This window comes from Cavia porcellus, unplaced genomic scaffold, assembly GCF_034190915.1.
Source record: "Cavia porcellus strain 051 isolate PalLab524CR breed Dunkin Hartley unplaced genomic scaffold, mCavPor4.1 scaffold_20, whole genome shotgun sequence".
NCBI lineage: Eukaryota > Metazoa > Chordata > Mammalia > Rodentia > Caviidae > Cavia > Cavia porcellus.
The window spans coordinates 40,689,704-40,712,187 of record NW_026947503.1 but is presented as its reverse complement, the minus strand read 5'-3'; the positions used below and the strand labels follow the sequence as shown (position 1 = coordinate 40,712,187).

Genomic DNA, 22,484 nt, shown 5'->3' with positions numbered 1-22,484 from the left:
ATGATAACATTCAGGGAATTTGTACCTGTATATGATACATCTTGCTTCTTTTTTTCCCATTTCCTTCCCCTCTCTATTCAGCCTTCTCTGTATTTAAAAAGCTTTTTTTCCATTTTTTTCTTCTGTTCTTTTTTTGTTTTCTTTTCTTCTCCTTTGCTTTCTTTTCCTCTTGCCTTCTCTTGTGCCTCTTTCACTTGAACATTTTCTTCCCATTTCCCAAGATCTATTGTACATTTTGGTCTTTATTACACTTTTCAGTTTCTCACACCAGAGAAGCAATGCAGTATTTAAACATGTCTTTCCAGTTAATTTCACTTAAGAGTGTGGTCTCAGGGTACATCCATTTGTCTCAAAATACCTCAAACATATCCTTTATGGCAGAGGATCATTCCATTCTGTAAAAACTCATATCTTCTTTATCCATTTATCAGTTTATGGGCATTTTGATTGTTTACAAGATTTAGCTATTACTAACTGTGCCACTACACATGGGTGTATAAATATCACTATGATATGATGCTTTTAATTCTTTTGGGAAGATATCAAGAAGGAGAATAGCTTTATTGAATGGAACCTATAGTTTTAATTTTTTGCAGAATCTCCACACTGATTTCTACAGTGTTTGCAGCAGTGGTAAAAGGTTCCTTTTTCCCCACACTCCTTCCAGCGTTTGCTATTGGTTGATTTCTTATACTAGCCATTCTTTCTGGAGTGAGATGGAATCTCAACATTGTTTTATTGCCATCTCTCCAATGACTAGTGATGCTGAACATTTTTTCATATATTTCTTTTCCATTTCTATTTCTTTATCTGAGAAGTGTCTATTTCAGATGCCCATTTTTGAATTAGGTCTTTAAATTGGGTGAAGGTCTGATTTTTTTGTTTTCTCTAATTCTGTGAGATATGCTGTTGGATTTTGTTTAGGAATGCATTAAATCTGTATAACATTTTTGGAAGTATAGCCATTTTCACTATATTAGTTTTTCCCACCTAAGAACAAGGAATATCTTTCCATTTTCTGATATTGTCTTCAGTTTCTTTTTTTAGAATACTATAGTTTTCAACATAAAAATCTTTAAAAACAAAACAGAACAAAACAATATAAAGGTCTTTGACTTTCTTCACTAGTTGATTCCTGGATTTTATTTTACTTTTTTGGATGCTGTTGTGAAAGCAGTTATGGTAATTGCTTTCTCAGTGAGTTTGTTTCTTGTTACTGTTTGTGTACAGGAATGCTCTTTATTTTTGAGTGTTGATTTTGTGTCCAGCTATGCTACTCAATTTAGGTTTTAACAAATCTTTTGGTTGAGTTTTAGGGGTCTTCTATGTAGAGCATCATGTCATCTGCAAACAGTGATAATGAAACTTCTTACTTTCCTGTCCCTATTCCTTTTTTTTCTCTTGACTGATTTCTCTGGCTAACGTTTACAGAGCTATAGTGAATAAGAGGGGTGTCTCCTTGTCTTGTTTCTGCTTTTAGAGTGAATTCTTTCAGTTTTAGTCTATTTAGTATGATGTTTGCTATTGGTTTGTTATAGAAGACTTTTATCAGGTTAAGATAAAGACCGTCTATTGCAATTTTCTGTATGATGTTTATCATGAATGGGTGTTGGACTTTTCAGTCACTTTTTCTGCATCTGTTGAGATGATCATATGGTTTTTGTCCTTGGCTTTGTTAATATGATTTAGTATATTTATTGATTTGTATTTGTTGAGCCATCTTTACATCCTGGGATACATCCTACTAATCATAGTATGTAATAATCTTGATGATTTGCTGCAGTCTGTTTGCCAGTATTTCATTGAGGATTTTTGTGTCTGTTTTTTAGGGAGATTGGGTGACAGTTTTCTTTTTTGGTTGGCTACTTCTCTGGTTTTGGTATCAGGATAATGCTTCCTTCCAGGAATAAATTTGCAAGTATTGCTCATTCTTGGAATCTCATTAAAGAGTTGGAGGAATAGTGACATTAGAGCTTCTTTAAATTTCTTATAGAATTCAGCAATAAATCTGTGTAGGCCTGGACTTTCCATTGTTGGTAGGTTTTTCATTATATCTTTAATTTTACTGAGTGATATTGGTTTATTTAGAATTTTTATATATTCTTTTTTTTATGTAGTACTCATACTTTATTAATTGTAATGAACGAGTTAGAGATGCTTCCAAGGAGATAGAATGTATATATAGATTTTATGTCGATGCTATGTCATTTTATATAGGCATGACAGTGTCTGTGAATTTTAGTATACTGTAGGGTGTTGTGCATACTCACAGTCTTCTTTCTGTTCACTAGGGCTGGGCTGAGGCTTGAGAATCTGTATTTGATCCACAGGAAGCTGGATCCTAGGCCCCAGGCAAAGAAGGAGAATTTTTATATATTCTTCATTCAGCTTTGGTAATTCGTATGTATCTAGGAATCTGTCCTTCTACATTAGAATACAGGTTCTCAAAACATTGATCTGGATTTCTGCAGAATCTGTAGTGATTTCACCCCTTACATTTCTAATTGTATGGATTCAAGTCTTTCCTTTTTTTTGATAAGGTTAGCTAAGGATTTATCAATTTTCTTTAATTTTTCAAAGAATCAATTCTTTAATGCTTTGGTTCTTTATATTGTTTTCTTTGAGTCCATTGAATTAATTTTTGCTCTGATCTTTATAATTTCTTCCCTCATAGGAGTTTTGGGCTTAACTTGCTCTTGTTTTTCTAGAAGTTTGAGGTTCAACATTAGATTGTTTACTTGAGCTTGCTCTGTTTTTTGATATGAGAATTACACACTACAAATGCCCTCTTAGTACTGCTTTCATTGCATCCCCTAAGTTTTGGTATGTTGTATTGGTGTTACTATTTCATTGTAGAAACTGTCTAATTTCTTCTTCAATTTCATCTGTGATTTGTTGATTGTTCAAGAAGATATTTAATTCCCATATATCTACGAAGTTTTATGGTTTATTTTTGCCATTGATTTCCAATTTCATTGTGTGATGGTTTGATAGTATGCATTGGATAAGTTTGATTCCTTTGCATTTACTTAAGCATGTTCTATGAGCCAGTATGTGGTTGGTTTGAAAAACACTCTATGTACAGCTAAGAAAAACTGTCTATTCTGATGTCAAAAAGAAACACTGTAGACATCTACTAAATCTATTTGTTCAAAAGTTTAGTTCAGTTTTAATATTTCTTTGGTGATCTTTCTTGTCCAGTTTATCTTTCTATTTGGCACAGTGGGGTATTGAGATCCCCTAATATAATTGTATGAGTGCTTTTTTGATTTTTCACATCTGTTGTTTTATATATAACTGTGTGCATGACATTTCGTGCATATACGTTTGTGATTATTATCTGTTCCTCTTAGGTTGTTTGTTCTCTTTACAAGGATGTAGTGACCTTTTTCTTAATTAGTCTTGGCTTGAATCCACTTTGCTTTTTTCTGTTGCATAGAATATTGTTTTTTTATCCTTTGACTTTCAGTATATGAATTTCTTTTTGAATGAAATGTGATTCTTGTCTACAGCATTTTATTGGATCTCACTGCTTGATCCATTCTGCCAGTTTCTTTTGTCTTCTGTTTAATTACTTGCCTTGCCTGGTGGGTCAATTCTGTATGAGTCGTGGATGTGAAGTCCTAGTTATCTCTTGGGAGAATGTCCTTCAGAATATTTTGGAGCGCTGATTTGGTGCTCATGAATTTCCACAGATCAGGTATTCTTTGTCATGGAAGTATCTTATTTCTCCATCAGTTTTGAAACATAGCTTTCAAGGTACATCAATCTGAGTTGGACGTTGTTTTCTTTTAGAACTTGAAACACTGCACTCCAAGCTCTCCTAGACTTAAGGGTTTGTGTTGAGAAGTCTGCCGTGATTCTGATTGGCTTTCTTTTATGGATGATTTTTTTTTTTCTTTTCTCTGACTGCTTTTAATATTCTGTTCTTAAGTTGCATTTCTGGAGTCTTTGACTGTTATATGCCTTGAGTAGGTTTTTTGTTTTTTGTTTTTTGCACCAGGGATCGAACTCATGACCTAGCGCTTGCCAGGCACGTGCTTATACCACTGAGCTAAATCCCTGGCCCTTAATGTAGTTTTTTGATCATGGCTAACTGGAGTTCTATGTACCTCACTTACCTTCTTTCCTGCCAGGGAAATTTTCAGCCATTACTTCTGTGATTACTTCTGTTCATGCCATCCTTGCTATCTCCTGCTTTTTCATTGACTCCAGTCAAACTTATGTTATCCTTTGATGCATTATCTGGCAGCTGTGTGATTTGTTTTTCATTGTTGTTTGCTATTTTAAAGAGATCTTTCTTTTGCTAACTGCAGTCTGGTCTTCTATATCTGAGGTTACTAAATGCAATGGAAACAACTATGTTACTCAGTTTTAGAAATCAAAATAATGAAATCAGTTGATTTTTAAAGTAATACTAAATCTTTTTATTTTGCAAAATAAGCATAGTTGCAAAAACTATTCTTAAAATGGTTCTGTTTATATCTAGTCAGATGTATGGGGATTTCATCTCACTATCAATTTAATGTGATGAGATTTTTTTACATTAACATATTAGTTTTTTTTTTTTTTTTTTTTTTTTTTGTGTCTTTTTCCTTTTTATCGGTACCGGGGATCGAACTCACGACTGCCTGCTTGCAAGGCAGGCGCTTATGCTGCTGAGCTAAATCTCCAGCCCCTACATATTAGTTTTTTATTTTGTAAAATTTTAATTAGGTAATTAATATTTTTTGAGTCAGGATCTTGCTGTATAGCTCAGCCAGGCCTTGTACTAGCTGTGTAGCTCAGGCTGGCCTTGAATTCATAGCAGTCTTCCTGCCTCAGCCCTCTGAGGTTTGGGATTACAGGAATGCACCTCCATGCCTAGCAACATTTTCTTTATTAATCAGTCCAGGTTTGGCCACTGACCATATTATTACATTATATTTTCATATAGGTATTTGGATACTTTGAACAGTGGGGAAGGAGCAAGAAAACAGTAGATCACCAAATCTAATTCTCCAGGGGCAGGCGCTTAGATTCCCCTTCATCTCTAGACGAAGGAATTCTAAACAACCCTCTGAAGCAACTTCTTTCTCTCTCTGTGTCCTTGGGCCTTCCCTAGAAGGTAACGTGAGTTGCAGTAGAGACAAGCCGGGCCTTCCTGTGAATACCGTGCACTATAGCGCCTGTCTTCTGGATGTCCCATGATAGAGCAGTGAGTAGACATTCACTTGTGCTCCTAGGTTACTGTTAATACTTCTCTGTGTGGTGCTGCTGATGGCCCAAGAAGGCAAAACACCATGAATCTTCTGAGCGGCCTCGGCAGGAAAGCTGTAAATATTTTTACCACCCCTCATCAGAAGTCATGTCACATGCCACCACAGTTCTCTTGCCTTAGACTATATTTTCCTCAGATGTTTTTAATGCAGTAAAGTGTAATACCAGCGCGCCCACCTTTTCCCCTAACGGCTCCTAGTATGCACTTAGCAGCTTGTAAAAATGGTGCTCAAAGCATCTATTATTGTAATCTTGTGACTACTAGCTCTTCATATTTGCTGATATGTGTTTTGTATTCTTGACTCTATGAAAGAGAACTTCTTACAGTGTATTTAGTGGTTGAAAGACTGACCTGTTAGGATAAGGCTAGAATGATGTAAGGTTCTGCATTTGCACATCTAGCTTATCAGTTGTGTAGTGGGTAGCAGATGGATTGATCATCAGGCTGCCGTAGTCGAACTGTAGGTAAGTTTCAGCATTCTCGTGCAGATGGTTTTTCCAAATGTGAGTTGTGAAGTCAAGGCAGTTGCTGCATTAGTGGCTTGGCACTGTAAGCTGCAACAGCAGCAGCTGTTGCTGGGGCCTCTCTTGGAAGTGAAGTAGGGAGCACTGTGTGTTCTGTCTTGCTCATTTGGCTTAATATCCCACATGGATACGGTGCCCTAGGCATCTTCTGCTTTGCCACCTGAAGTCTGTGTAACTCTGCAAGGTCCATTAGTGTCAAAAAAATGTAACATGTACCCTTGATCAGTGTAGTCACTTGGCATCACCCTCCCCTCCCCATTCCCAGTCTTTAAATCTCTTCTCCAGATCCATCCCAAGATACCTAAATCATTTAGTGAACTGACTTCCTGCCAGATGTGCTTATTTTTGCTTCAGTTAAATTCATCCAGTCAGAGTATTCTCAAGAGGCCAAAAGGTGGGGAGAAGGAAGGGAAGCCTTCTGTTTCTGCAGGGACTTCATCTAAAGTGGTGTCATAACCTCACCACACTCACAGCCTTAAAGACTGCTTTCTAAGCAGGTCTACTGGTCATTGAATCTATTACAGTTGAAAGGGAAAGAAAATTATAAAAAACATGTGAATGTACTTTTCTTGTAATTAACTCTAAAAAATTTTTAACATAAAAATTGGGAATTTGATTCTTTATAGTACCTTGCATTTTAAAAAATTTAGTCTATAAGCTTTCAACAATATAGTTGCTAGATTACCTTTTTTATTGCCAACTTTAGAGACTTTATAACAGATATGGTCCTTAATTTTATTGTACTAATGTGCTTGTAGCTTTATAGCTTCCTATCTAAATGTTTATGGCACTTTATAAAAATTCCCTTGATTATTTCCAAAATTTTCCTTTAGTCAGAACACTGTAAGTATTAAAAATTTTACATAAATGTTTTGCAGCTTAAAACTTTCTTATAAAGGCTGAACAAGAATTAAGTTGAAAATGTGTCTTTCTTTAAAAAAAATTGCTAAATACATGATTATGTGAAATGCTTTAAACTTCATGTTCTCCTACACATATTTCTAATGTTTTTCTTCTCATTGCAGTTAACAACTTGATCATTAAGCTTTGGTGGATATACTGTTGGGGTAAACTTACATGAAAAGTGTTACTTAAAAACATTTGTAAAAGGACAGTATGTGATCTCTAATTATTCATAAATACAAAATTCAGAAACTTTATATTGGCATAATGGAATCACATTTTTTTTTTGTTTGTTTAGGGTTTTTTTTTGTTGTTGTTTTTTTGAGACAGGATCCTGCTATGCAATTCAGGCTGGCCTTCAGTTCTCTTTGTAACCCAAGCTGGTCTCGAACTCACAATGATCCTCCTGCCTCTGCCTTCTGAATGCTGTGATTACAGGCCTGCACTACCACACCTCATTTGTGCTGTGTTCTCAGTGCTTTTTAATCTAAAATGATTTATTTAATTTTTGTAGTTATTCTGTGAGGTATTCTCTTATTAATCTCACTTTGTACACGAGAAAACTGAGATACTAAGAGGTTAGATTACCTTACCCTAAGTCGCATGTGTAATAGATGGTGTGGTCCTGACTCAAGCCATTGTACACTGAATTGTCACAGGAAAAAGTTGCTTCCAAAGGTTTTCAAATTTTAATATCAGTCCTTGTAAATGTGGCATTATTTTGTTGCCTAGCAATCTCGCCTCTCTTATGAAGATCTCCACTGAAACAGTGAAGTGGCACATGATCCACTGTCAGTCCTTTGCCCCTTCCAATCAGGTTCCTCTAAAATAGTTCTGACAGCTTGAGGGAGACAACAATAGTATGAGAAAATGAATGTTTTTGTGGGTTTTAATTGTTTAGTTCATTTCCATAAAACCCACCGGGGGCTGAAAGGTTGGTATCAGAGAAATGCACTTACTGTGTAAAATGCTTTGTTTTCAGGAATCTAAAGTTTTCTGTAATGAACTGCTTTCACTTACCTCTTCCGAACGCTCTTTTCCGCTAGCATGTTCCGTCAAGGGATGCATGACTTGAAAGTCTGGCCTAACATAGAAGCAGATGGATCAGAACCTACAAAAACTCCTGGCAGAACTAGCAGCACTGTATCCGAAGATCAGATGAGCCGTCTTGCCAAGGTAGAAAAGACTTTTGAAACTAGTTGAATGTTCTAAATGATGTCTGCAATAGCTTGCCACAATTTTATGAATTTTGTCAGAGTTTTGAAAATGTAAATTTTAACTCTTTAGTAAGAGTTTTATTGAAATATGATTCACATCCATAAAATACACTCTTAAAATGCACATCACATAGTTGTGTAACCTCTGCTGTGTAAGTGTAGAGCCTTTTCATCACTCCTAAACTGTCCTCATTAGGAGTCACTTCCTCTGCTTCTTTTCTTTATGCTCTGTGAGTTCCAGACATTTTATATAAATGGAATCACACACTGTGTGGTCTTTAGGTCTGGCATCTCCTCAGATGTGAAAATGCAAATCTCTTTGGTGATAGTTTCAAGATTAACCATCTACGGTTTCTGGTGACATTGTCTTGAAAACTTTATGGTTAAGTAGTCTAAAGCGCCTCTATCTTCATTTTTATAAGCAGGTTGAGTTATTGTCTTTTTCTGAAGTTTTCAAAATAAAAACATTTCAATTTTTACTTAAATTGCAACAATTTATTTTGTGCATGCTCTTATGAAGTACTGTGTAAGGTTGCTTAAAGTTTCTTTTATAGTTCTTTTGTTAAGACTTTCTTTTAATTTCCACATGTATTTTTTTCCTTTGCAGTCTTATTGGTGAATGACTTTTTAATGTCTAGAGGAAGTTTTGATGCCAACCTTTTTAATAGCTTTTTGCTTCTATCTTCAAAGTAGTACTCAACAACAAAAATATTTGTGTGGGTAGGCTTTGTGCTTCAGTGTAAGAATTCCCATTACCATGTCTGCTTTTTATATTCTTTTAAGGAAAAAGGATCTCATATCTACCTAATAAGCATATTGAACTGACTACTGATCTTCTTACTCTGTATTTAAAATTTATAAAATTTAATAAAATTTAATGCTCACCAGCTTTTCATTCCAAGATCTTGATTGCATTCTTGCAAGGCTGTAAGGAAAGTTCACAAACTTTTTGTATGTGTGTCTTCTCTTTGGTTTTATGTATGTTGTCAGTGGTCTTTGATTTAAGCTATTCCCTGTGACTTTTGTAAATGTCAAGTAGTTATTAGACATTTTATTAGAATCAGCTATTTATAAACTGTTGGTTACAAATGTGTGAAACATAGTTACATCACAAATACTAGAGGAATGTGGATTATACTGCAGAAGCAGAAGGTCTTAAATTGTCTTTTTTTTTGAGACAGGGTTTAATAGCTCAGACTAGCCTTGACTCACTGTATAGCCTCGGCTGGCCTCAAACTCAGCCTCCTGAAGGCTGCGATTACAGGCATGCATCATCACACCATTTAAATTATCATTTGAAGGTTGAATTATAATTTGTATTATAGATGAAATTCTAAGTTTGAGGAAGGAAGGGCAAAGTCAGGAGATGTAAAATTGTATAGTTGCACAATTTATGCACTTCTCAAAATATTTGGGTTTATGTTTATATGTTTTAAATTTCTTTTTCCTGTTTATTTTTGTTTTCTTTTTTTTTGTTTTTTGAGACAGAGTCTTACTAAGTTCAGCTGGCCTTGAATTCACTATGTAGTCAAGGCTGGTCTCAATCAAACTCATGACAGTCTTCTGCCTCATCCTCTCAAGTACTGAGATTACTACAGACACGTACCATTACACCCAGCTTTTCCTAATTATTTACGAAGGAGAGTTCAAAAATAATTTTACAACTGGCATGGTGGTGTATGCCTGTAATCTGAGAACTCAGAAGGCTGAGGCAGGAGGATCTTGAGTTGGAGGCCAGCCTGGGTTACATAAATGAGTTCAAGGCTAGCCTGTACTACATAGTAAGACAGTCTCAAGAAAAAAAAAAAATTATATGACTACAACGTTTTCAAGCATCAGTAGTATATACTGTATAAATCATTGGAATTTTTATTAATTGAACTTTTGGTTTTTTGAATGTAGCACAGTATTACAGTACATATTTCTCATTTTCGTATTTTGACTGAATGTAAGAGACATCTTGATAATTATCAATGTGTTTCTGATTCAAGCACTAACCCATTAAGAGATATAGAGGTTCATGTTTATACTTTCAGTTGTCTGTGCACATTTGCAAGACTAGATAGTATGACTGAGCATAAAGAGAGCTAAATAAGATGTTGGAAAGAAGCCCTTTTAATATTTTTGTTAATTGCTAACAATTACCATCAACAGTCTTTAGGGTATAGCAAGTTGTATCCCACTTTTTCAATAGATAGTTATTTAAAGTTTATGTGCTGTGTTATTCATAATTGTTAACAGTTTTCATAAATCTTTACTTATAAATCTTTAAAAGGGAGTAAAAACTAAGAGGAATAAACATGTTATTTTTTTTCTCATAGTGATATAGGAGAATGAAACTCTTGACCAGTATTGTATGTCCAGTACGAGTTTGTGTTCTTTAAAATCGAAGACTTAATTTTAGGAACAATGGAAGTTAAAAGTAGAATATATTTACTGAGAGAAAGCAAGCTTCTGTCTGGGAGACAGAGAGGGTCTGTAGTGGGTTGCCAAGGACTCTGTCTTTTCAGGGACTTTTATAGAGTAAAATCATGAGGTTAAATGAGTCAAAGGTGGGGAAAAATGGGAACTCACAAGGTATGCATAAGGCGGGACAGAACTGTGGTCAACCAATAAGGTTAAGTGCTCAGATAAAACTGATTAAATTAGGAGCAAATGGGGCAGCAAGTCACTCAGTAGGCAGGCATCTTAACAGTGCTGACCCTTCCTGTAGGGGAGTAGGATGCTGCCTTTTGATTTCCTCAGGGTGATAGGGAACTATTTGGACTGTGGAGGCTTAGGATGTGGTTCTATTTGCTTTGCCTTTTGTCTTGAAATCTGGCCCACAGCAGGAGGTGATTGTCTCTTCCAAGGCTACAAGGTTTCTGAACTTCAGTTCTGGCTCCTTTGAGGGCCCAGCCCTATCTGACTGCCTATAATATTTTTAACTAACTCAGCTGCCTGTAACAATAGTAATGTGAGCAAAGTATGCTTTCAGATTCTTTGAGCCCTAATAGAACTGTACTTTTAATTTCTGAGTGAAGTGGAGACACCAGATGTGATAGTTTGCTGTAGTGTTTACTTCCTCAAAGACTAAGAAGAAACCATCAAAATGAGTAATTAAGGGAGAAAATGGGTCCTTTTTGTAGCATTGCTAAGGAACTACCTCCTTAAAACTATTTATTGCTACTTTTAGCTGTAGTAGTTGTTTTTTTTCAAGGAAGCAGCTGATCATGCCTTTGAAGAAAAATGAGTCTGAAAAATGATTTAGACTTGATAGGATTGGAAGCTTGGGCATTTGGAATCACTTTACAGTGAGAAGAGTAGTGTAGTATGAGTCAACAGTTTGGCCGTTAACAGTTCAGGGAAAATTATTTCTGAGCTGATAAAACCAGGAGTTTAGAATGAATGATTTCTAGAGTCTGGTGTAACTCCTCATATTCTGTGAGTCTGAAAGTAGCGATACAGCTAACTATAACGGGGATTATTTATTTACCCCAATTTATAATTATCACCTTGCAGAGTAGAGTTTTGATTATCAGGTTGCAATTGTGAGTGTGTTGGACTCCTGTCAGTTCTTTGCTTCTATGGTGTGTAAGCCCGAAGTGATTTACAAGGCTTTCCTAATGTGAATGATGTGGTTATGCTCATAGGTTTTGTTCTTGTTTAATTAGTGACTGCTTTACATAAATGTTTTTCACAGGCTTTCAGAGTAAAAGCTCTTTCTTTTTTTTGTCTTTTTCCTTTTTACCGGTACCAGGGATTGAACTTACGACTGCCTGCTTGCAAGGCAGGCGCTTATGCCGCTGAGCTAAATCTCCAACCCCTAAAAGCTCTTTCTTTAACCAAAGCATGATCCATTTGGCTTGCCTTGTAACAGAGAAAATGTGCTTTGATACTTGTTGTCTTAGTTACTTTTTACTCTTCACTGAGACGAAATACCTGAAGCCCAAAGATGGGAAAGGAAAGGTTTATTTTTTACAGTTTTTGGAGGTTTCAGTCCACACTCAGTTGGCTCCAAGGCAGGTGGGTATGGCTGGGCCGCGATTCATGGCGGCTGCAAACAGCAAACAGGAACCAGCAAAGAGCAAGACACACCTTCTTCCTGCCATTTCATCACATCCTGGCTCCACCCCTTTGTATGTGTAGCACTGACACCATCAATCTAAGCACTAGACACTGAACCAATCACAAATGCACAATGCAAATTCATGAGGCCTGGGGGCCACAGACATAAACCATGACACTTGTTATGATCTTAACTTGATAACTTATCAGACTATACTTTGTGTGTGTTTTTTGTTGTTGTTATGAGCCAGGGTCTTGTTCTGTAGTTCAGGCTGACCTTGAGCTCACTGTGTAGCCCAGGCTGACCTAGCTCTGTGGTGATCCTCCTGCCTCAGCCTCTTGAATGCTAGGATTACAGGCATGCACCACCACGTTCTGCTCCTAATATTTACATTTTTATCTCAAAATTACACTTATTTTTTTCTTAATATTGTGTCACTATAGTGTTCCTAACTCTCTCTGACCTTTAAAAACAATTTCTTGTTACAGTGTCATTCTCTTCCTGAAAGCATGAAATTGGCTTTATTGTAACAGTCTTTTAAAAACTGGGTGTGCTTCATGCTTTCATTTTTATACCAAAGGAAAAGAGATGATAGATGTGATGCTTATATTTTGTACTCTACTATTTTAAGAAAAGAAATTAATAACTAGGTGTAAGTGGTTAGAACTGGATGACTTATTTCTGCTAGACTTTGATTTTCCAGCCCGTGAATTTACTATGATTGTATGTAATTGTTGAGAAGGTAGTAGGCTTCAGAGTAAAAGGCGTGCATAAATCTAAATAATAGCAAAGTGTGGTTGCTCTGCTTTATACCATGAGCCCAAATAAATATCTTAGTGGCAATTTTCAAACAGTAGTTTGAAAAAGTTTATTCAGTTATAGACAGCTTCAGTTTTGATTGCCTAGGGATAATGAGACAAGCAGGCTGTGAAATGAAGATTAACTATTTAAATGGCCTGTGAAAAGATGGTATTAGGTAATTATTAAGCAAAGAACTTCAACTCCAGGCTTGACTTAATATTCTTACTCTGATTTATTGCTCAGCAATGAAAGTTGAATTCTAACTACAATATGAGTAACTGAAATTTAAAAACCTGCTTTCAAAGTTTGAGGGTTTTTTTGTTGTTTTGTTTTTTAAGGTCATGTATATTTAGAATGCTTTCAATGGAATTAATTTCTCTAATGGCTTTATTTTATGAATATGTTTAGTTTTTCTTTGAGAAAATGTGAGTATGAAAGAGGAAACAAAACTGAATAACATGCAGGTTAGGTCTTATGTTCTATAACTTGGATGGCCTAGAGTTTTAATAGAGAGCAGCGAGAAATAAGTATATTAAACTATATCCCTCTTTCCTCATTGTCTTCTGTTTCTCGTGTCTAAATTTTCCTTATTTTTTTAATGAATAAAATGTGTTTGAGTTGATGTGTAAAAATCAGTAACCAGAGGACAGACTTCTGGGGCACTTGCTAAGCCTTTAATGTCTATGAGTGAGACATTTCTTGATTGGGGGCATTTTTGAGACAGTTTGCATCCTGTTCCTGTTTACTTCATTTTTCAGCTTTGTCATACAAAAATTGTATAGCTAGGATACATATACACCTGGGGGTTTGGGTGTGGCTACCAACTTTAGTGTTTGACTTATGATTGAATACATGTTTTTAGACATTAAAGGTTAGTACAGAAGCATATTTTTTCACTGTCTCTTTTTCATTTTAACTTTGTTTAATGTCTTTAGAATGTGCTTTAGTTTCTGCCTGTTGATTAAGAGGAGGCCAAGATGAAGTAACAAATAGATGAGAAATACATTGTATTTTCTGTGACACAGATAGTTTTGGGAATATTAAGGAGAATATAGATAACCTGAAAATGTGGTAATGTGTAGGGATTTTGTGGGGCTGAAATTCTGAGTTCCTGCGAGTTCTAGGAGTGGAGTTCAGATTAACCAGTTCTTGTATATTTTTAGTTCAGCCAGGGATAGTTTCTTGAGATTAGGCCCATACTAACCAATTTGAGAAATTATCTGTAATTTAGAGCTCCACTGTCTTGTATGATAGCCATAAATCACATGTGGCAATTTAAGTTAGTTAAAATGAAGTAAAAAACGTGGCTGTTTTGCCGTCTCCCCTATTCTAGTGCTTAGTAGCCACTCACAGCTAGAAGTTGTCTGTTACACAGTGAAGATTTGGAACTTTGTCATTATTGCCAAAAGTCCTGGACAGTACTTATCGGGCGTATAGTTTCCTCATTTATAATTGGTGAGTATTTTTTAATAACCATATTGTTTACGACTGGTAGCCAGAACACTTTTTAAAGATACCTTGGAGGTAAAACTAGTCTTGAAAACGTTGATTTCTCAGTGAGCCATAAAGAACTAGCCTGAGGAGCTGGAAAATTTTATGAAATACTTCTCTCAGCTTTGGGAAATGTTAGAAGAATTTTTTTTATAGTTTAGAATTGACAATTCATAGATACTTTGAATATTACGAATAATATTTACAAATAATAAGTAAAAACAGTAGAGATAAACATAGCAATACATTTCTTGTCTTAAATTAATTTTTTTAAAGAGCGACTAAAGTTGTTTGTTTATTTATTTACTTATATTTTGGTATTCCAACTCATGATTTTGCACTAGCCAAGCAGGCACTGTGCCACTGAACTGTATCCTTGGCTCAAGTTGTTTATTTAAAATTTTTAAGAGTATTGTTTGACCCATTGCAGCTTTTGCCCTTGAAAGAAAACACTTTGCATTAAATGAGTACTGTTCTGAGGTGTTAATTAGAGAAGCTCAAATGAAATTTTAACTTTATGGATATGGACAAGTCCCCTTCATTCCTGCCAAAGTTCACTTTTGCAAGTGAAAAACCCATTTCTAAATATTGGGGAGCAAAAGAAGTATATTTTAGATTCTTGACTGTCATTATTATTAGTACCATTATGAACAATAATAATAGGTATGTTGATGGTCACAATGCACCTAATGTATAAAATGCTCTAATATCTACAGAACTCCTTAGCTTAGAACTGAAATGCACAGGGTTTATTATGGTTTATAGCTGAATAATTTATAGCTCAGATCCTTGTGCTCAAAGGTGAGGATTTGAAAGGCAAATGAATTATTGGGGCCATTATAGCTGACTTGCTGTTGCGGGAGGCCAGAGGTAAATCACTGTGGGTATGACCGGAAGGGTGCGGCTCCCTTCCTATCTCCTCCCTGATCCGATGCTTCTGGGCTGCCTTGATGTGAGAAGTCCTTTCCTGCACCTGCTCTCTTGCCTTGGGGCCTGGAAAATATGGACTGAGACTTCTATGGACTGTGAGCCAAACTAAATGTTTCCTCCTTTAATTTGCAAGAATTGAGTATTCTATACCAGTGAGTAAGAAAGTGACTAAGACAAAATTTAAGGTCTTGGCTTTGGAAACCTTTTCTTTTTCCAAGTCCCAGTTACGTTTTCTTACTTAGTTGTAATCTTGGACTAGCTGGTTAACATTTACTGACTGAGCCATAAAATCTTCATTTGTCAAGCAGAAAGGTAGCAGTATTACTTTTATGGGTTATTAAGAAGACTAAATTAATGTGACATGAAATATTTGGGTTTTTTGTTGTTGTTGAGTTGAAGTCTTGCTATGTAGCGCAGGCTGACCTCGAACTGGTAGCAATTCTCTTGCGTCAGTCTCTTTTAAGTGCTGAGATTACAGGTGTACACCCAGTTATTTTACTATTTTTGCTTTAGTTTTAGCTGTATGTTGTGGGAGACATTTTATTTTATCCTCATCTTCCACATTGTTGAAACTGATATCAAACCTAATATTGCTTACTCGCTGCTGATGTTTGAGGGACTAAAGGAATGCAAAGAGATTTTGTGTGGAGTTGGGGATTGAGACAAGGTCTCACTTTTACTTATTATTTGTCAATTCAGCCTGACCTTGAATTTATTAGGTAGCATAGGCTGGCCTTGAACTTGAGGCAATCTTTCTGCCTCAGCCTCCCCAGTGCTGGGATGACAGTTGTGCACCACCACTCCCAACTTGGAAAGCAATTTTTGGTAAAAGTAAGGCTTGCCAATTTGTAGTTTTAAGAAAGATGATTGGTGATGTGAGTTTCATTCTAAGATGGATATCGTTTCTTATTAGAAAGCCTAGAACAGATTATCAAATTGATAATTTATATGATTTTAAATTTAGGCCTATGTGGTGTTTTTTTTGGTACTGGGGATCAAACTCAGGATCTTGTGCATGCCAGGCAGGCACTTGTGCTGCTGAACTAAATCCCCAGCCCCTGCAGTTAGATGTTAAGGCAGCAGGGAACTTGAAAGTGTCCAGGTAAGTGTTTTGAAAAAAAATGAAATCATTAATTTTTACTTTAGTGTTTTATAATTAATAGAACTATCAAAACTAAGCAAGATACAAATGCAGTACTACATTTTTTAAAAATAGGAATTTAGCCAGGTGCAGTTGCACACACTTGTACTCCCAGCACTCAGGAGGCTGAGACAGGAGGATCCTGAGCTTGAGGCCAGCCTGAACCACATAGTGAAACTCTGCCCCCAAAAAAGACCAAACTATATATAAATGTGTACATATATATATGCATTTGTCTCTTTATGGATATCTCAGTTGATTTCCTATCTTGATTATTGCAAATAGTGCTGCATTACCCATGGACATACAGGTGTCTTTGTGACATGATTGGTTTCCTTTTTGATATGTGTCCAATGGTAGCATTTCTGGAGTATGTGGTAGTTTTATTATTAATTTTCTGAGGACTCTCAAACTTTTTCATAATGGTTGCTCTAATTTACGTTCAAACCAATAGTATATGAATTCCCCTTTTTCTACATTCTCTGCTGTCTTTGTCTTTTTGATATAATGGCTGAGGTGAAATTTTATTGTGGTTTTGATTTGCATTTTCCTAGTGAATTACTTTCAGTTGATTCTCTATATTAGGACTTTTCTTAAAAAGCTAATATTCTTTATAAGAAATATCTGTATTTGATTAAATCCTTAATTGGTTAGATATTTCACCCAAAGAAGGTATCTTTTTTTTTTCTGTAGTTTGCCCACCTAACAGTTTAAGTATATAATTGAAATAGCCTGATAATCTTTAGTTTTCCACCTTCCAAATCAGTTTAACTTATGAACTGCCATCAACTACGATGGGAATTGTATATACAGTACAGCAGTGGCGTAGCTAGAGCAATTTGGTAGTGTGAATGTATTGTCCATGATCATATAACCCACACCTAGGTAAACATACAACAAACAAGATAATTACAGTGGCTATACCTCTGTGTATTACATTTATCACTTATCCACAGCCTAAAACAATTGAGATTTGACTGTATAGCAATAAGTACAACTATGAAGAATTTCATTTCCTCAAGAAATATAAATACACCTCTATGTATTTTGAGTGCAGTTAATATATTTAATCATGAATAATAATCTCTGCTTTTTAAATATTTGTATCATAGAGGAAGGAAAATGGTGATATAAGAGTTTACAGAGAAATATGTTACTTTACAAACGAAAACACAGAATCCTGGGCATAAAATTTGGTTTGACAAAAGAAGCTCATGTTGTTTTACTTCCTATCTCAGATGTATTATAAATAATATTAAGAAAACTATGGTAATTGTGGAAGTTTTCCAGGGTTATCAAACTTTTCAGTGGCATCCTTGACATAATCCAAAATAACTCTTCAGTGTCATAATTTTAAACAAATTATGTTAACTTTTAGAACTGTAGCTTGTTGGATTTGATTTTGTAGTCATCCTTTTATGTTATAACAGAAATGTTTGGGAATATCTTGTAAATTTATTTCTTATACCAATATTTTTTTTATTAGTAGAAAACTAGCTTGGCTTAGTAACTTTTGTCTAATGCTGACAAAACTTCCAGATTTGCCTTTATACCAGTGTTATCAAGTAAACTAAATTAGTTTTTCCAGTGTAGCATTGAGCCCTAAAAGAGTATTGATTTATATTCTGAAAAATCTATTGTCTGTCCTTACAGCTATAGTTCCTGCCAGAAAAATAGAAAATAACATGGTTTAAAACTAGATTAATTGTTGAGAAGTTTAACTAAATGAATTTTTTATGAGGGAAATATTACTCTTCCTGAATAATAAGATTTATGTGTTTGAGAGTAAAATTGAAAATTGTGGCTAAGACTTCATTAATCAGGAAGATAGAAAATCCTAAAAGACTCCTCTGTATGCTGTAAGTTGAATAGGCATGTGCAAGCTCTAGTATATATATTTATGTACTCCTTTTTAAATCTTAATTGCCAAAATAAATTCTTAGCTACAACTGCATTTTATCTTGTTATAAATTACTGCATAGCTTGTATTTGATTTGATACATGTAGGACTCAGTGTCAATGCTTTTTGAAAAATTACAATGTTTAATTATTGAAATCCATGAGAGTGCTGTAACATGTCTTGCAAATATATTGGCAGGCCAGTAATGATACTCTGTTTAAGTATTTATTAATCTCAGTTCTATTCTAGAGCCGTGGAGGTATTAGAAGAGTTGAAGCCTTTAACTTGAGGGAATTTAGAGTAACAAGTATGAAATGCAGCCCAGTGTAATCATTCTAGAAAAGGTAGTCCTGGTATGGTAGTGAGTACCAAACATTGTCATTCAGGTGGCTGTATTCGCATATGTTCTGTGTGTTCCAGGGTTTATTTCTATCAGGTGACAGGCACATTAGTTTTGCTGCTCCTCCCTCACCCTCGCTTCCCGCCCCTGTCTTCCTCTTGCCTCCCTCCCTCCCTCCCTTCTTCCAAAGACTCACTGTGTAGTGCAGGCTGACCTTGAACTCACTGTGTAGCATAGGCTGGCCTCAGACTCACAGACTCAGTCTCCTCAGCCTCCTGAGTTTTGGGTGTATAGGAACTGGGCTGCTTTTGTTTATTTTAATATATGTACTGCTAAGTGTCCTTAAGTGTCAGGAAAAAAGTTGAATAAAGCACAGCAATAGCCGATTATGGTGGTATATACCTTTAATCCCAACACAAGAAACTGAGGCAGGAGAATTTCTGCAAGTTTGCTGCAGCATTAACTGCATAGTTAGGCCCTGTCTCCAAAAAATTTTCAGAAAGTACCACCTTGTTAATTTTTTTTAGTTTTTTTTAGAAAAGCATATGAATGTCCAAATCAAGTATTGTATCTTTCGCATTACTTTTTTAGTTATATTTTTGAAAGTTTATTTTACAACTCAGATCTTGACATAAGGTTTAATGCCTAACCATGTAAATTTATACTTCTATGAAGTTTTATTAAAACACCTTGAAAAAATAACCTTATATGGTTATATGCTTTTATAGTTTAAACTAATTGGACAGCCCATGGAAGAAATAAGTAAAGAGAAAGAGAAAAAGTGTGCAGTTGTGTTAATACTTGGTTTTCATTTTAAATGGTCACGCTAAATTAATTATAGGCAGACCTGTATTTTTTGAATTTATTACCAAGGAAAATTACCTTAACATTATCCATATAAAGGCTATCTTTTAGCAGTTTTTTCTTGTTGTTATTGTATGGTTTTTTTTTGAGAAAGGACCTCACTGTATAGTTCAGACTGGGTTTGAATTTGCTGTGTAGCTCAGAGTGGCCTTGAACTCCATGACTGTCCTCCTGCCTCAGCCTCCTGAGTGCTGGGATTATAGGCATGGGCCACCACACGTGGTCAGCAGTTTTCTTAACAGATCTCTCCACAATTAATTTTTATTTGCTTGGTTTTTGGAGACAAACACTTACAGTGCAGGCTGACTTTGAACTCACTACAGTATGTAACCAGGCTGGCCTCAGACTTGCTGCGATCAATCCTCTTTCCTCAGCCTCCCAGGTTTTGGAACTACTGATACGTGGCACAAAGTTTGGCCCCCACAATTATTTTTTAAATAATTTTACATTTTAAATACCTTTTGTTAGTATTTCTTATTAAGGAATAAATATCTTCTGTACTGATTAAATGTTGTTAAACACAAAGCAATGAGAATCCCCAATTTAATAGCTAGAGACAAGAATCATGTATTCTAATTTAAATATTTTTACTGAATATCTAAATATTTACATGAATGTCTATGTATTTTTAAGTTCAGATCATAATGTGTTTGTGTTTAATATAATGTTATATTTATTCTTATGAGTACCTCAGAGTTGTTTTAGATCATTTAAAGTATGTCTACAACACAATTTGTACATATGAAGATTTTGCACATTATAAACATCTCACAGTCATTTCAGTGATCGAATTTCAAATTTTTTTCAGTTCTATGCAATACAGAGCCATTACTCACTTTACATTTTCTGTTGGTTTCAAGTGAAAAGTGAAGATTGTGTTTTTTAATTATTTTCAGGAGGCTGATTTATACTTATCTTGTATTTTCAAGTTATCAGATAGTCTTGAAATATATGTAGATATTTAAAATCATGATCAAAGTTTTAGGAACATCTTCGAATTCATTTAACCAGTTTTGCTGTTTCACATGCTTATATAAGTCTTATGTCTAGTATTAAATTCCTTGTACAATAATACTACTTAATAAACACAACTAACTTACCTTTTTATAGCATATGTGAGCTTGGGCATAGCATCTAGTCTTCCTTGATGAACACATTTGATTGATGGGCGCTGTAATGATGAAGGGAATGTAAGAAAGAATATGGGAGAAACTGACTAAGGTAGTTAAATGAAGTTGAAGATGCTTCTCTCCTATTTCCCTTTCAGTCTGTGTCTGTCCTTTGGTTCCCATTTCAGTACTTCCCTACAAAATCGTGGGCCGACTTGAAACAAATGTTGTTTTTCAATTCTTAGCACTCTTTTCTGTCTGTTTTGACTTTATTTGTAAAACCTTAGATCGTCATAAATTCAAGAAAGGTGATCACCAGTGTAACATCCTATGTTAGTATGTATAGATCGTCTTCCTCTCTAATCTGAACACATTTGATTTATTTAGCAAATGAATCCTGAAAGTTGCTATCCTATTCTCTGATGTCTGGGGAGATCGAGTATACTGACATGCTAGTCAACAAGCTGTTTCCTCTGCTTAGACGGTTTCATCCTGTTTGATGGCTGGTTCCTATTCTTCAAGTCTTTATTTAAATATTATACCTGTGGAAGACTTCAACACATACTCCCTCACTATTTTTCTCATGTCATTGTTTTGATGTGTAGTTACATCTTTCTGGACTTACCTTGTGAATGACTCACTATTCTACCCTGCAGTTCTATGAGGGCAGAGAACTTGCTTCATTCAACACCTCTGTTAACCTCCAGGGCACAGGATAGGATGGAACTGTTGCAACAGGCTCAGTGACGTATCTGTGTTGACTGTGTGGAAATACTGGGCAAAACTGACCAAGGACTGGAAACCTTTCTCCTATTTTCCTTTTGAAGATTACTGCCTTCTCCTAATTCTTCATAGCTCTTGGGCAAAATTCCAGAATTGAGAAATACTTATGTTCCATTCTGCTTGTCATTGTTTCACATAGAATTCCATTCACTAAATGTAAGTACTTACTAAAGGATGAATGCTAGATTTTACTGGTATTTATAGCTTAACACTTAAGAAACTTACACTCTAATAGGGCAGACAAAATAAAGACCAGGGAACTATGAGTTGTGATAAAAGTAGTCCTTCTGCTCCTACGGAGTGCTATTTGACAATCCTTTCCCCTGCTGTTCTAGTCTAGGTAGAGTACAGCAGCACGTTGACCTACTTTTAACTGTCTTTGGTACCTTTATTAAACACCTGCTGGTAAGAGGTATCTTCCTCAAGCACATATTTCTCTTTCTATTAAACCTGCTAATACATAATTCTTACTCTTAAGAAGTTTCCTGGGCATGTTGTTATTTGAGTCTGAAGATTCTTTTATTGAAATAGTTTGTACAACCCCTTGCTGTTTAGTCCTGGAAAAGTTAGGGCTGAATAATTATGACACTATTTTTGTGACAATGGACTTCTCTTCTGAGCTCTATGTGGTGTCTAGTGAATTCTTTAGAAACCTGTGTTCCTTACAAAGAGTGAATGGTACTTTTGCTGATTTTTTGACCTATCTCTTTGCTAAAAAGTGAGGATTATTTCTTCATAAGCAATTTGAAGCAGATTGCAGTGCTTTTACCCTACTGTTTAACAAAATGCAGATTTTTTTTCCCTTTGTAAAGATGTAGGTTACTGACATTTTCAAACTCTTCCCACCTGTCCCTTTGCAACTAAATGATGACTTTTCTAGTTGCATGTTGTTGTAACCCGCTAACCTAGGGGTGGTTTGTTAGTGATAGGTAACAGAACAAGTGGCTAAAAGACAGATTTTTCTTTTTTTTTTTTTTTTTTTAGAAGACATTTTGAATGATAATTACTCAGTTCTGCAAAAATTTAAAAACACTAATTTAAACAGAAATAGGTAGAATTTCTACTGTTACTCTCACCATTTTGTGGTTACTCTTGCTTTCAGCAACTGCCTTTCCTTATCAAGGCATAGATTTCCCTCATTCTTTTTGGATCACAGCATTTTAGAATGTGTAT

General features: G+C 35.3%; 1 protein-coding gene across 2 annotated transcripts in view; it reads left to right on the top strand.

The window, feature by feature from the left end:
• Pik3c3 (phosphatidylinositol 3-kinase catalytic subunit type 3) overlaps positions 1 to 22,484 on the top strand; it is a 119,286-nt gene that overhangs the window by 8,072 nt on the left and 88,730 nt on the right. For both annotated transcript variants that reach the window (XM_003474000.5, XM_063231761.1), the window contains exon 4: positions 7,734 to 7,863. In XM_003474000.5, coding sequence (XP_003474048.3) covers positions 7,734 to 7,863 — 130 coding nt within the window. The remainder of the gene's footprint in view (positions 1 to 7,733; positions 7,864 to 22,484) is intronic.